This window comes from Cyprinus carpio, chromosome A1 (genome assembly GCF_018340385.1).
Source record: "Cyprinus carpio isolate SPL01 chromosome A1, ASM1834038v1, whole genome shotgun sequence".
Taxonomy (NCBI): domain Eukaryota; kingdom Metazoa; phylum Chordata; class Actinopteri; order Cypriniformes; family Cyprinidae; genus Cyprinus; species Cyprinus carpio.
Window position 1 is genome coordinate 24,992,054 of NC_056572.1, and position 15,489 is coordinate 25,007,542.

General features: G+C 36.6%; 1 protein-coding gene across 2 annotated transcripts; it reads left to right on the forward strand.

The window, feature by feature from the left end:
* Window positions 1–84: 84 nt before the first annotated feature.
* LOC109083241 (von Willebrand factor A domain-containing protein 7-like) lies at window positions 85–8,203 on the forward strand. 2 transcript variants are annotated; one of them, XM_042759079.1, is made up of 16 exons: window positions 85–299; window positions 709–927; window positions 1,253–1,546; window positions 2,620–2,713; window positions 2,840–2,968; window positions 3,082–3,268; window positions 3,559–3,728; window positions 4,326–4,438; window positions 4,669–4,785; window positions 4,894–5,103; window positions 5,305–5,437; window positions 5,552–5,704; window positions 5,922–6,008; window positions 6,566–6,840; window positions 6,977–7,270; window positions 7,448–8,203. In XM_042759079.1, the coding sequence occupies exons 2-16, from the start codon at window positions 730–732 to the stop codon at window positions 7,889–7,891; spliced, it is 2,898 nt and encodes a 965-aa protein (XP_042615013.1). In that variant the 5' UTR covers window positions 85–299; window positions 709–729; the 3' UTR covers window positions 7,892–8,203. The 2 variants fall into 2 exon arrangements, with proteins under 2 accessions (XP_042615013.1, XP_042615021.1); XM_042759087.1 differs by lacking the exon at window positions 85–299 and adding an exon at window positions 434–453.
* The last annotated feature ends 7,286 nt before the right edge of the window (window positions 8,204–15,489 follow it).

A 15,489-nucleotide genomic window follows, 5' to 3' on the forward strand; every position in this document is an offset into this window, starting at 1 on the left:
TGCATTGTTATGGGTCATTAACAGTTGTCAGGAAAACCAAGGCAAGTTTGCTATGGTTATAACAAACACAAGATGTAATCTGAAAAGGGCACAATCAACAAATAGTATTTAAATAGTAGTTAATAAGGAAGTAAGTATTCTTTACTGACATTCGTATAGCCATACACTCACAGAAAGGATTATTTATACTTTACAAAGTACGTGTGACGCTGACATTCATCACGTGTGTAAAGGTGTATAAATATACTGACAGAGGCTGTGCAGAAGTTACAGTATACACATACAGAATCTGCGAAAAGGTAATCAAACAATTGTCCTTTTTTTTGTTCATAATATTTGTCTAATTTTATAATATGTAATATTTCTGTTAGCATTTTCTAGCTTAAGATTAAAAATGTTAACTGCTAAAAAATTATGTTTTAAATTTAAGGAAAGACACTACAGGCAAAACAGGTCAGTTTTGAGATTTTGGGCTATTTGGCTTTTCATAGTGTAAACATTCAAAATACACTTTTAAGTGTTTTCTTTTGTTGCACTTTATCTATTAGCATCTGTAGATCAATTGTAATCCATATTTTAAAAGCATGTTTCTCAAAATGAGTTTATTCCACATACATAGGCCAAACTTTACATTTTTATTCCTGTCTATATTCTTGTCTGTTATTCCTGGTAAAGGATTGAAGTTTCAAACTGTGAATTTTTCCTCAGCACCTGTTCTTGTGGACAGTCATGGTTTCACTGGTTGTAGTGGCTGTATTTCTCCTCTGTGGGACCCTCTTTCAACCCCCCCAGACAGCAGCATTCAAACCTCTCTTTCAGGACGGCTCCATCACTCATCGAGAAATCACTCAGATGGCCATCCTCCGCAAGACAGCAGAAGTGTGTCGTGACATAGCCACTGCCCAGGGGCGCGACTTCACACTGCCTGTAAGAAAAAGACAAGGGAGTGAACCGACTGAATTAGCATTTTTGAATCATACAAACTATTAATGGATTATTATGAGTAACAAAAGTCTGTGATTAACATTCCTTAAAGAGACTTTCAACAAATTAGTCACACCTCAAATGTGAATTTTGAAACAGCAATTTTTAGTTGTCCTCAAAACTCAAGTTATGCTACACACTTGATTTGGATTGAAAACTGAACTGAAAAGCAGAGGGAACTCAAGTTGAAAAAAACAAACAAAAACAAAACAAACAATAAATAAAAGAAAAATAATAATATTCTCCTCTTTCCATTCCTCATCTCCAGATAAACAACAGGTTGACTACATCTGCTGTCCACAAAGCCTGCACAACATCTTCTACTTCATCTTCTGCCCTCGCTACCCTCAGTTTTTATTCAGCTATAACAGAAACTTATCTAAGCAACGCAGCTGTAGATCAAGTTTTTGCACTGAGTGAGGCACATCACATAGATAATGAGGCTTTCAGTGAGGGCCGGGACCTCATCACTCGTGGTGTGGCTGCAGTAAAGGCCAGCGTGCAGCAGAAAAGCTATATCTCTGCCCGTATCTCACTGGGAGCTCTATGTCACACTCTACAGGTATGTTATGAATGGAGATTGAAGTAGGGAGGGGCATAAGAATCTTTTTTTTTCTCTCTCAAGCTTGCCATATACCAGCATTTCTATTTATGACTTCTATTTTCTATGACTTACATTGCATTCAAGGTGTACATGTTATCAAGTTCTGCATTTTGAATTGAACCCTTGACCTTTCCATTTCTAGCACTATTTATATGCAGGTCCTAATTCACTCTTATTTTTATGTATTGCGTAATTTAAAATGGTTATATGTTTTTAAACTTCTCCAGAATATTGCAAATCCCCAAAATTGTTCAAAGAGTATTTGAACAGTTTTGTTTGTTTAAATGAAAATGTTCGGATTTCATTGCATAGAAAACAAAAGATTAAACTAAGTGGCATCTGCAAACAGATGATAAAACGTTCTCAGAAGAATTTTAGCCAATGAGACAGTTTTAACATTTCAGTCAATTCAGCTCAAGTTCACAAAGGTGTAGTTTAACCACAGCAAATGAAATACGTGCATGTTCAACTATGTTTGACAACCACAAAGTGAAGTTGAATTTTGAATTCTATTATGTTTTGTAATAAGAAAAAAAAAAACATTTATCATCATTTAAGTTTTTTTATTAATAATAATAATAATAAAAATAATAATAATAATAATATATATATAGCCTATATATATATATATATATATATATATATATATATATATATATATATATATATATATATATATATATATATATCAGAAGTTTTTTTTTTTTTTTTTTTTTGCTTATGCATGAAGCACATTGCAATTTTTTTACTGATTTTACTGGCCATTTTAGATTTGGGCAAACTCTTGGAGATATAAATCCAGTGAAAACAGGAACTCAATTATTATAGTGCCTCCCTGTGGCCAATTCTCTCAAAGTTTGGTGCACAGACTTCTGAATATGCATTCATCCCAAATTGAAATAAAAGAATTTAAAGAGTGAAAGAAATGCATTTATAAATAAATGTAAGGTGACAAATATATTTAATTTCATAAAATGCGATCATTATTTTCATTAATTAACGTGAACACTGTGTTGTTGGTTTGTGTGTAGGATTTCTATAGCCACAGTAACTGGGTGGAACTGGGAAGCACTGCTCCTTTCAGCACACTGATCAAACCTGACCTTCCTCTAAACAATATAGCAGGTACAACAAAATACAATTACCCAGTTCTACATTTCTAAACCCTGTGTGTTTAAAAACTAGGTAATCCACAAAATGAATATGGCGTAAACAGGCACACTTTTAAAAACTTTTTATCTGTGTATCTAGGCCCCAGCACACCTACATGCAAAAGCTGCACCTGGCCAAACTGTGGTGATAACATTCTCCCAGAAATACTGCTGCAAAAGAAACTAACCTCAGGATATTTCAGCATTTTCTCCTCCACAAAACCTGCAGGTAGGGAAGCTTATCACCCCATGTGTAGTGTTGATTTCCTCTGTACTTCATCAAAGACCACAGGATGGCTGGAATAGGCACCACAAATCTATACTCACATAATTTTCTTTCAGGCAAATGTAGCCATGGCGGCTTTTTTGACAGGACCAGTTCAAGAGAACCCACTGGAGGCATTAATAAAGATGACATCAGTTCAGATCACGGATTCCTTCACCTCCGTGCTGCTGAAATGGCCATCAATGCTACTATGGAAGTGCTGCAAGACATCCGACTAGCAACAGGCGACCAAGCCTTTCTTCGGTATGAGATCTTCCTTTTACACCACACAGCTTTGTAACTTCTGTAATGAAAGACATAACTAAAGTTTGTCCAGTTAAATTAAATTGACATAGCCTAGTGTGATTTCACAAATTACTGATCACTAAACCTAACACTGAATTATATACGATGTAGTATTGAAGAAAAAAGATTCTGCTGATGCTATGGAGAGACAAACTTCAAAAGATTAGTTTTTCTTAAGTCATAGTGCCGCCTAGAATCAGAAATTAATACTGTTGTCTATGTTTAGCCGTTTTGTTTCTTTCTTTCAGACTGATGGGCCTCAGGCAGACCTCAGTTCTGGCTTTTGTGATTGACACCACGGGTAGCATGTCTGATGATATTGAAGAGGCCAAGAGAGTGTCCTTCAGTATCATAGACAGCAGGAGAGGAACATCAGAGGAACCTTCAGAATACATTCTAGTCCCATTTAATGATCCAGGTAGTCATATTGCTTTAGTCCTGTGTATAGTCCAGGTTATTGTTGTTGTTGTTTTTCCAACAAAAGCAAAAGAAGCAGTGCCTCCTCAAAACATCTGGATGACAACAATGTGAAAATAAAACTAATGTTATGAAATATGAGATTAAATATTCTATTGACTATGAATTTTTATTAGCTAATAAACAGTGCCATTGTGAATTCCCATCCATTATGCCCATTACAAATGAGCCTGAATGCATGAAAGTGGTGAAAATAGATGGACTAATTACAAATAACTAATTACTATTCACCCATTCAGACATCACCACTTTCATTCAGATCTGAATCTCACTTAACATAAAAATTACGTGTTAATAATATAGTTTTTATGGAATAAATTAAAGAAACGTATGTGCCTTTCATCATGTGCGATGTTTACAGTTTCTGAATGATAGCTGAACAACAGTTAGTGGAAATAATTTACATGAAGACATACAGAATAATATTCTTATTTTATTTATTGTTGTTATTTTTTAAACATATTTAAAAATTTTAAAAGGTTTAAATTATGTACAACATTGTTGCTGTAGTCTTCTGTGATGTGTTTGTCTCCAACAGATTTCGGACCTCTGACAAGGACTGAGGATGCAGATCTTTTCAAAAGGAGCATCAATTCTCTTTCAGCATCTGGTGGAGGAGACTTACCAGAGATGTGCCTGTCAGGACTGCTGGTCTGTGTGTTTTTTATATTTATGTATTTTGTGAGTGCTGTAAAACTTTTTTAATAACTCCTCTTCCAACTGATATACTGTATAAGATTACATTATTGATATGATGATTGTGAATATCTCATCTGTGTTAAGCTTTTATATTACAATAAAGCCAGCATGAGAAATTATAATAATCTTGAGGTCCTGCGATCTTGTTTTTTTATTTAAATTTTTTTCTCATGTTTCTCCAGTTGGCACTAGCAGGAGCTCCTCAATCTTCAGACATTTTTGTTTTCACTGATGCTGCAGCAAAGGATTTAGAATTAAAAAGCACAGTTCAGGTCATGATTGAATGCACCAAGTCAACAGTAAATGCCTGCAAATCACTTCTACATAACTGCAGCTAAAGTGTTGTTGGATTGTATGTAATGAATTTTTTCTGTGTTTTTTATCTGCTCCTTCTCCACACAATCCAGGTCACTTTCCTGTTGACTAGCCCTTTCTCATTCCGTAGAAGGAGGGATGTCTCACAATCTCAAGGTTTTACATCAAGATCAATACCTCTGTCAGACATACAGCTGTACAGAGATCTGGCCCATGTTTCTGGTGGACAGGCCATTGAGGTCACAAAAGCTACTCTGTCTCTGGCCACTGCAGTCATTACAGATGCATCTACCTCAGCCCTTGTATGTATTAAGAATGTCAGATTGTCACTTTCTTGTGTATCAACTCTCCATTTAATATCTTTACAACATATTTAATAAAGAACAACTTAAGAAGAAGGGGAAGTACATACCCCAATATTTGCAATATGTTTTCCCAATTTGGTGATCAGGAATTTTGCTGTGAAACACTGCAACATACTGAAAACAACTCTGTTTCTTGAAGTGACGCTTTTTCAGGTGGTAAGAAATCCAGGCATTGCAGAAAACTTTACCTTTGTCTTAGATCCATCTCTGTCTAATGTGACTGTGTATGTCACTGGAGACTCTCCAGTCTTCACCCTCTACAGCCCGACAGGTGAGCCAGTGCACCTCAGAAATTGTTTGCAGATATGAGGGTTTTATTCTGTTCAATAGAAAAACAAGATGTCAAAATCATTGTTTAAAATAAGCAGATTCCCCACACTTTCAGGTGTGTCTCAGTCAGGTTCAGTGGCAGATGGTCCTCTGGGCAGCATCCTGACTGTAGGGAATCTAAAGAGAGTAAAACTCAACTCCACCGGCCAGACAGGAGAATGGAAGATCAGCATTAACTCTACAAGCTCCTACAGCCTGAAAGTCACTGGTATGGGTTTTTAATCTGCCGGTATATGTTTTGTTTTGTTTGTAATCCATTGAGATTTTGTTAATATATTTATTTTTAAAATGTAAAAAAATTATACTGCTCAATAAACAATGGTTTAAGGGGAAAAAAATCAGTAAAATGTTTTCCTTTGGAATATTCCAATCACTGCTGCATCTCACAGTGAGCTACTTTCTCTCTGCTTTAATTGTGACTACAGGTCAGAGTTCTGTGAACTTTCTCTTTAACTTCGTGGAGCGGTTAGAAGGGGGTGACTTCACACCGAAAGCCAATCGTCCTTTCACTGGTATGATATCATCTTCTTCATTTGATATTTATTGATTATTACTAAACAGTTACACTACTGTTCAAAAGTTTGGGTCGGTAAGAATTTTTTTATATTTTTGGGAGAAAATTCACATTATGCTCACCAAAGCTGCATTATTCAATCAATAAACAGTAAAACTGTAAAAAAAACTATTTTTAAATATTTTTAAATGATATTTATGATGACAGCTGAATTTTCAGTATTCAGTGTCATGTGATCTTTCAGAAGTCATTCTAATACATTAAGTTGGTGTTCAAGAAATATTTGTATTATTATTGTTAAAAACAGTTGTGATGCTTAATATATATTTGTTTTTCAAAACAGTAATACAAGTTTTTCAGGATTCTTTGAGTAGAATGTTCATTATGAATGTTAATGTTTCTGATCAGTTTAATGCATCCTTGCTGAACAAATGTATTAATTTCTTAAAAAAAAAAATCTTACTGAACAGGAGTATAAACACTGTTATTATTATTATTATTATTTTGAGTCATCAATGTAAATGAAGCAAACAAAATGCTTCTCTTATTGATCAGGTCGGAATGCTACTTTGTTTGTCTCTGTGACCGGAGGAGATTCAGTCACAGTGACTGACGTGCTTCTGGTTGAAGCTTCAGGATCTAATGTTGTTAATGGAACCATAAAAGCATTGGGTGCGACAGACTTCCTGGTCAACATAGACAGAATCCCAGAGTGGCCGTTTGTGGTGCAGCTGAAAGGGCTGTTGAATGACTCAACAACTCGATCTTTGCCTAGTCGATTCCAGAGACAGTCACCCACCCAGCAACAAGGATCTAGATTTACTATCACGGTGAGCTTGAAGGGCCAGTTGACCCAAAAATTAAATTTTTTATATGGAATTGGCAAAACCTATGAAAATAATATATATAAGACATGCAAAATACAATGATAATATCTCTAATCATATTAAACATGTTCCTTCTCAGGCCCAACCAAACAGCACTATAGAGCCTGGAACCCCTTTTGTTCTCAACTTTACATTGGTCACTAATGCTACAGGCGGCAGCTACACTATCCGAGCTCGGACAGACCGCAGCTTCAGCGTGTCTTTCCCCAGTTCTCTGAACGCAGGGACAGAGGGAAGTGCTCAGGGAACCATAACACTGACTGCACCCTCCAACACAGAGTCAGGGACGGATGTCACACTCACTATTGAAGCAGAAGATCCAGAGTCTAGTGACTCAAATTACGTGGCACTGCGGTTCACTGTGATGACAAAGGTAACTGTTATGAAAGCTGCAAACAAGAGTATATATTATTAAAATTTACCATCCTCTGAGGAGAATATATAGCTTTCTGCAACACTCTGCCTCTGTGTTTTTACATGCAAACAGTATTAGCATTTTATCCCTTCAATGACTCTGATTAACCTCATTATTGTTTTCTTTTTTTTTGGAGTCACTGATTTCTCTAGCCCTGTCTGTCAGGTAGTGAGCATCAAAGCTGACTGTCCTGTGGAATGCAGCAGAGCATCATGGGAACTCTCTACCAACTTGACGGACGGTAACGGTACAGGCATAGCCGGAGTGTCCCTCAGTCGTGGCAATGGCTCTCTCAGCTTAAGTAATGTGATGAGTGCGGATGGCACAAATGTGACTGTGGCTTTCTACAATGCTTCCTGTTGTTCTCAGGAAGTAGAGCTTGTAGCTGTGGACAGGGTGGGAAACGTTGGCACATGTTTCACCTCCATAAAGAGCCCTTCTACAACTGTTAGCCCCAGTGGATCTACAACTGTTAGCCCCAGTGGATCTACAACTGTTAGTCTCAATGGATCATATTCTGTGTCCTTCTCCATGTGTGTTGCTCTAGTAGGGTTATTAGTTTCCTTTCTGTATGGATGAGGGGAACTGGAATCATGAATTAAGTGAACATCTTTCCATTATCTTTAACTTAATATTACTATGTTCTTACTATTGATGATTATCTTTTACAAACTGCTGGTAACGACTTTACATTTATTCCCTACCTCCTTATCAGTTATAATGGAAAAATGCTCTTACAAACAGGGAATGGTGGGGGAAGATGCCCCGCTTAAGAACAATGTGGATTTACTTAAAACTGTTTCATGGTCTCTGTAGTTTGTAAGGACCATGCAGAACCTTTCTAAATCCACACGGTTGTAGGAAATTAAATCAAACTTCTTTTTAGGCAAAGCTACTCTCTTTTATCTTAGGACTGACCGGCATGTTCTGATGCAGGCATGTTCCTGGGTCAGCATGTTTTGTTGGTCCTGGAACAACAATCCTGTCAAGTTATAACCCAAACCCTAATCACAGCCTTACTCTTAAACTAGAGGAAATGTAAAGATTGATAACAATGGTGTACAAGTCTCTAACCTTGATCACGTGCAACTTTGTAAGCCAATCATTTTCAAGAAGGCCTCGTCTCCGTCCTGTTGCGATAAGAGCCTTGCTGCCATCTAGTGGTCATTACAGGAACAAAGGTATGAGGAACAATACATAGCTCGACATACGATTATGCACAGTTTAATAAAATAACATATTTAGGATTATGGATATGTTTTTGTTCAACAAAGTTCTTATAACAAAGAGAACAGAAATGTGCATATTTGGCAATCTTGCAATGTTCTGGTGTTGTTTTGAATGAATGCACATTAAGAAGAAGAAAAAAAAGTGGAAAAACACGTACACAAGCACCTTTGCTTCTGATTTGTTCTACAGCTTACCGAATCTTTAATATATCAGGAAAAACATTTGTAACTTTTTCATTGTTCTTCACAAAGATCACAAGCATTTTTGTACCATTTTCAAAACACAACAAACAAAACTCTGTGAATTGTAAAATAGTCAGTTGCACACCTTGTGTCTTCAATTAACGCCAAATTGTTATCTGATGAGTTAGTAATCCACTCAACACAGAAAAAGCCAATTTCCTAATTCTTCACACAGCTGTCTTACGTAATTACAACAACTACAAAAGGGGAAGAGAAGACAAACAACAAAGACAAATGAGGAGATACAGTAAGACAAAAAAAAAAAAGAAGTATGAGTAGTGGAAACAGAAGAGATTTAAGAGTGAAAGGTGGTGGCCAGGGTAGAGGGAGAAGAGAAAGAGGGGATAGAGAAAGAGAAAGAAGAGCTGAAGATGTAGGAGGAAGAGCGGGAAGAGCGAGAAGAGCTGAGGATGTAGGAAGAGAAGGGATTGAAGAGATGGATAGATTGGAGGGCAATGGTATAGTGGAAAGAGAAAATATAAGAGGTGGACGGGGAGGAAGAGGAGGGCAAAGAGGAAGAGGAGGCCAAGGTGTAAGAGGAGGGAGGAGAGGTAGATTGAGGGTAGGGTACACATGTTTCAAATGAAATCGGAGCCACACTTATTGACCATGTCATAAATCATGGTCTCTCACCGAGAGAAGCTGGCCAGAGAGTTCAGCCCAATATAAACAGATCCACAGTGGCTTCAATTATCCGTACATTTCAGAGGGAAAACCGGTAAGTAACTATATCATTCTACTTTTACAATGAGTCCATAGTCTTGTTTGACATAGGTATAGATCTCTACAGTAAATGTTCCTGCTTGTCCAAACCTTTTTCAGAATTGAAGTTTGAGAACATTCAGGTGGACGAACAAGACTTTTTTTTTTTCTTTTTTTTTTTCAGTTGAACAAGAGCATGCTATTGTTGACATGGTGGTCCAGAACAACACCTTCCGCCTCAAAGAAATTCAGCAAAGAATAACACAAGACAATCAACTGTTCCACAATATCCACCAGTGCAGTCTCTCCACAACTGACCGTGTTCTAAGAAGAAATGTTATCCGAATGAAGCAAATATACAAAGTGCCCTTTGAGAGGAACTCCGTTAGAGTGAAGGAGTTGCGATTCCAGTTTGTTCAAGTATGTGCAACCCAATTACTGCAATTTTCCTGTCAACTCAAAGATATATTTTTCCTGAATTTTAAGTATGTGTCCATAAACTATTCCATGCTACTATATGTGAGAAGATTTAGGCATATCTATGTATACTGCTGCTTCAAAGTGTGAACTCAAACTTCACCAACAATTTCACTGTAGTATTGACTGCAATCAATGCCATTACTGTAAAACCCAAATTTATTATCTTTTACCTTGTGTTCTTTTTACTCTAGAGAATCTTGGAGTTGGATAGCAGTGCAACTCATGAGTACCTGTATATTGATGAAGCAGGCTTCAATCTTCAAAAAAAAAAAAAAGAGGGAGAAATGTGATTGGCCATCGTGCTACAGTCAATGTCCCTGGACAACGAGGCGGCAACATCACTCTCTGTGCAGCAATTTCTACAACTGGTGTTGTGGCACACAATGCTGTCTTGGGACCATACAACACAGCAAGGCTCCTACAATTATTATTATTATTTTTTTTTTTTTTAAACCTCCTCAATGAAATCCTCTTTCCGCTGGGTGATCAGGAGCAAATGGTGCGGAATTTTGTAGTTGTTTGGGACACTGTCCAATTCCACCATTCAGCACTAGTGCGAGAGTGGTTTGAGAATCACCCACAATTCAGGATGGTGTTTCTTCCACCATATTCTCCTTTCCTGAATCCAACTGAGGAATTCTTCTCCTCTTGGAGATGGAAAGTACATGATCGCAACCCTTACAACCAAGTAAGTCTTCAAGCGATGGAAGAGGCCTGTGGAGATTGGGGCACAAGCATGTCAAGGATGGATACAGCATTCAAGGCGTTTTTTCCCACGATGCATGACTCGTGAAAATATTTTCTGTGATGAAATTCTCTGGCCAGATGTAATTGAGAGGCATGATCAATAAAATAATTGATTCAATGAATGCAGTACATTTATCACTTTTATTTTATTTACCTATGTACTTTGCATAATACTTTTTTTATTTTTATTTTTTTTTTTTGTGTGTGTGGGGTGACAACTTATTGTTATACACCTGAACTCATTAAAGAACTTAATGAAAAACATGTATTTTCATTTATTTCTTTGTGTATCTTCAGCTGAATTTGTTATAAAATCAACAGAGAACACACTTTTAGTTTTGATGTTAATATTGAATTTTAATGCATTACTAGAATAAAATGCTATGTTTCATTGTGCAGTGAATACTTAACGGTTTGCCAGCATAAGAGTGTGTTTAGTTTGCTGTGTTAACTGTTTTGAGAGCTGTTACGTGAGTTTGGAGAAATGTACCAAATCGATTGAGAAAAACTAATTTTTATGTATTTTCACATAATGACATACAGTTTTTCTCAGCCACTTTGGTGCATTTCTCAAATCAGAAATGAAATTCTCAAAACTACTTGTATAACCTCCACATCTAGTCATTTATACACATCATAAAACCAGTTTCTCATTCTTTTGAACAAGTTGCGATTGCTTTCAGTTGATTCATGCAATTGATTATGCACATTTATCTGCGGTTTCCTACATTATCAGTTGCTAATGTCATGTTGCTCAAAATGTATTATATAGTTTTCTGTGCAATAGATACATAAGCATATGGCATACTGTTCAGTACAGTAACTGTCATCCAAAATGTTGCCATAGTTTACATCAGAACATCCCTTCAGAGTACACTGTTATATTGACAACGTGACTTAGCAATTTGTCTGTCTTATCTGTACACAAAGACACAAGGACTTGTCATTCTGATGGCACTGACATGTTCATTGACGCAGGTATTTATTTTTGAGAGATGAACTAAGGATTTTGAGCAAGAGAGAAATTTGCAGGTAATCCATGGTGTTTTGCTATTTGTACGAGTTGTTTTGAGAAATGCACTTATTGTTTTGCAAATGTCAAGGATGATTCAAGAAATGTACCAAAGCGACTGAGAAAATTATACAGTTAATAAACGACAGCTATATTGGATTTTTTCTTGTATCTTTGTTTTCTTTCCTTTTCTAATGTCTTGTTGCAAATAAAGCCTTAACTGCAGCAATTCTGTCTGTCTTTGTTCCCCCCATAAACCGTTCGTTCAGAGAGGTCAGGGGGAGAAGGGGGTCGTAAATGAGCAATGGATGAGGTGTCTTTTGTTCCCTTTGAAGATCTCCTCTCCAGATCAGTTTTACTGTTTTATGGTTTTGCGGCTTGGCATTTGCATTGCGAGAGTTCCGGAGTGTTTGGCTTCAGAAATAATTAATTTCATAAGAAAATAATTTTACTCCTTTCAGTCTTTCCCTGGTCCATTGGAGCAAACTCTGAGCGGTCTACAAAGGGCCATAATTAAATGATTTTGTTGTGATGTTCAGTACTGCCAAAGTCTTTGCAGAGCGGGCAGCACTAGTTGATGCATGCAGGAGTAGCATGGTCACCTGAAATAACAACATTAAGACAGGTTGAGAAAAGTATTGCAGGAATCACAACAGTGACATGCACAGTCCCTGTGTCGCTGCAGTCTTTTTGGTCAGGTGTGTTTCCACCTGTACTCTCTGTAGTGGCACTCAGTCTGTAGGATTTCTAAATGTATCAGATCCATTGAGTTGATCAAGCGTGAGTTGAAAGTGTCCTTCAGTCTAAGCATGTCGCACCAAACTCTGCAGTCTGTATAGATTCGTAAATCTCTGCCTGATTTTAACATTACACACAACTTTACTTACATGTCCAGTAAAAATTGGTTCTCTGATTAGATTCCATATGCGTTGTCCTTCCCAGAGAGGAATGATTTCATTTGCTAACACTTGTGCCACTGTGTTTGTGGTTTTGTTGCAAGGAACTTCCCTTGTTACTGGGTTGCAGATCAATGAAATCAAATTTAGATCATCTTATAGCCATGGTTAATTTGGCCCATTCAAGATATTGCAATCAGATTAATCATTTTAGTTGGTAAAGTCTGGACATGTTCATTTTTCTCATTAAAGATTTTTGCACAAATAGAAGATAAAGAAGTTATTTTCTCATTAGTTTGATCATTTTTCCTTTCATTTTCCTTTCCTAACAGCTCTAGCTTTTCATCACCTTCTGTTTTTCTCTTTTCCCAGAACTACTACTTCCAACTTCTTGATGTAGATACTCTTTCTTCATTCTGATCATTCTCTCATTCTTCTACAACTTTTTTTCTTCTTCTAAATCAATGCTGAATCATCATGAGATTAAAGGCCATTCCTGCCCATTGTAATATAATATTTTATAAGGTTGTTATTATATAAATTATATTACATTTAAAATAGTATAAATTAAAATACTTTTTGTTACTGGTCTCTGTAGGGCCTCTTGAGCAGCTTGTTTAGAATGAGTGGTTATCATCTCACTGATCTTTCTGAAGATACACTCTTGATTTGGCCCTGTGTCAACAGCAGCCCTGGCATGTGCATTGTGTGCACAGCAGCAGGCCAAACTGGAAACCAGTTACAGGTTTTGCTGCTGTAAACATTCAATGAACTGAGAGCACATACTGAAAGCATGATTTTCTTTTGTTTCTGAGCTGAGATGTCACTAGGTGGATTCTTTTGAGAATCAAACCCAGAGCAAATGCAAATGCAAAGTACACGTTGTTTTAGATTTATGGTCTCTTCATGTTTGTCTGTCTGCTTAAAGAAAAAGACTGAGAATCACACAAGTGTGTAGTAATTTTTGTAAAATCTAAAACAAAACCAAGCTATAACTGGTATTTGTTAAAGTATAACTTTGAACAGTGTTGTTGAGCCAAATATTGTGAGATCAAAGATTTTACTATTATTGAGTGATTTTCAATACATTTAATTTGATTGATTTGACTGTTTGACTAATTCCCTCTCAGGAGAAGTTGCGGATGGCCTCTGAATGGGTTTAACCCTCAGGCTTGGTTACAAGCCTCTCAGTAGCATCATAATTATTATTATTTGCATTAAAGTTTTAGACTGTAAATTTCTAATGTCTACTCTTCTATTCACAGTCACAGTTTACTAGTCACAATGATTTCAGGAGAGTAAAAAAAACAAAAACAAATATAACATTTTATTATTAGTCAGGTAAAACTGTATCTTGCCAATTACATAATGAAACAATTAGAAGCCAATTTAGAAAGGATAGTGCAATTGTGAATCACATTGTAACCGCGTGGCAACCTTGCTCCTGTACATAGACAATGTAGCCATATGGGGAACGGCCAAGTGATCCACGCAGGAGGCAAACAAATTTAACATAGTCACTCATGTAACAGTTATCCTATTTTAAGACACATGATCTAAAATGCATAGCAAATCACTCAGATGTTTTAGAGAATAAACTTAACTAGCCAATGTGCACATGTAGTAGCACAAACAACAATGTGTTTAACACAATTACATTTTTGAATAAATAATAGTATACCTGGCTTCAGGAAGATACATAGTATGGAGCATATGAAATACACTCCACACTACGGGCTGATCTGACTACAGAATCGCTCAGTAGTGTTTTGTCACTTCCCTTAAATACTCAGATCAGACAACAAAGAAATCTTCAAATCAAATCAAGTCCTTTTGGTTCTTTAGGTTCCTGTGGTCACATCAGGGTCACATCTGGCTGGAGATAAACATTCTCACAGACCCCTAAAGGGGGACACCCCCCTTTCTCAGCAGAACACCATTCTATAAAAGTTTTCAATCTTTCTCATAATATAAATGACTAATGTGAAATTGAGACCATTTTACCAATCGCACAGATACCTTTAAAATAACACCAAACATGAAGGGGAAAAACAACAGGTTCACAAGATACATGATATGTGAGATATGCATATTCTTGATGAACTTTAAGTGAAACCTTTTGATGGAAAAGAGGGAGAGGCAGAATGGGCAGGGGGAGAAGGGGGTCATAAATGAGCAAGGGGTGAGGTGTCTTTTATTCCCTTTGAAGATCTCCTCTCCAGATCAGTTCCTGAGTGTTTGGCTTCACAAAGAATTAATTTCATAAGGAAATAATTTCATCTCGTAATGTCTGGGACAAAATTACAAATTGAATAAATATATATATACATATATATTTTTTTTTTGTTTGTTTGTTTTTTTTTGTATCAGACTTTTCTGCAAACACCATTTAACAAGTATTGATAAAGACCCCGGCGCAGGGGTCGCGAGATGATTTCTATAAAAAAAGTGGAAAAAATATAAACACCCTATATATTTTTGTTGCAATTAATTTAACCCTTTCGCACGTACGATCACACCGGTGTGATCAGTCTAGGCTGGTCCCTGGAGTGTACGATCACACCGGTCAGTGCATGATGTGAAATTCAAATGTGGTCTCCCGCGCGTTGGCTGGCGCTGAGACAGGCGCGCTCAGAGCTGTCATCAGAACTTTTCAGTGTTTTCAACCACATAATGTTTATTTCAGGTTTCAGACATATAAAGTACTAAAAAAAAACAATACATTTAGAGTTTGTAAAATACACACTGATGTCAAAGGACGAGGCAATAATAATCCTTTCCATTATAATTAGACACGTTTTATGCATATCAGATACACATTGTGTAAGTAACTTTAAAATTTACTCTATTATTCTCCCAGTTCACCAT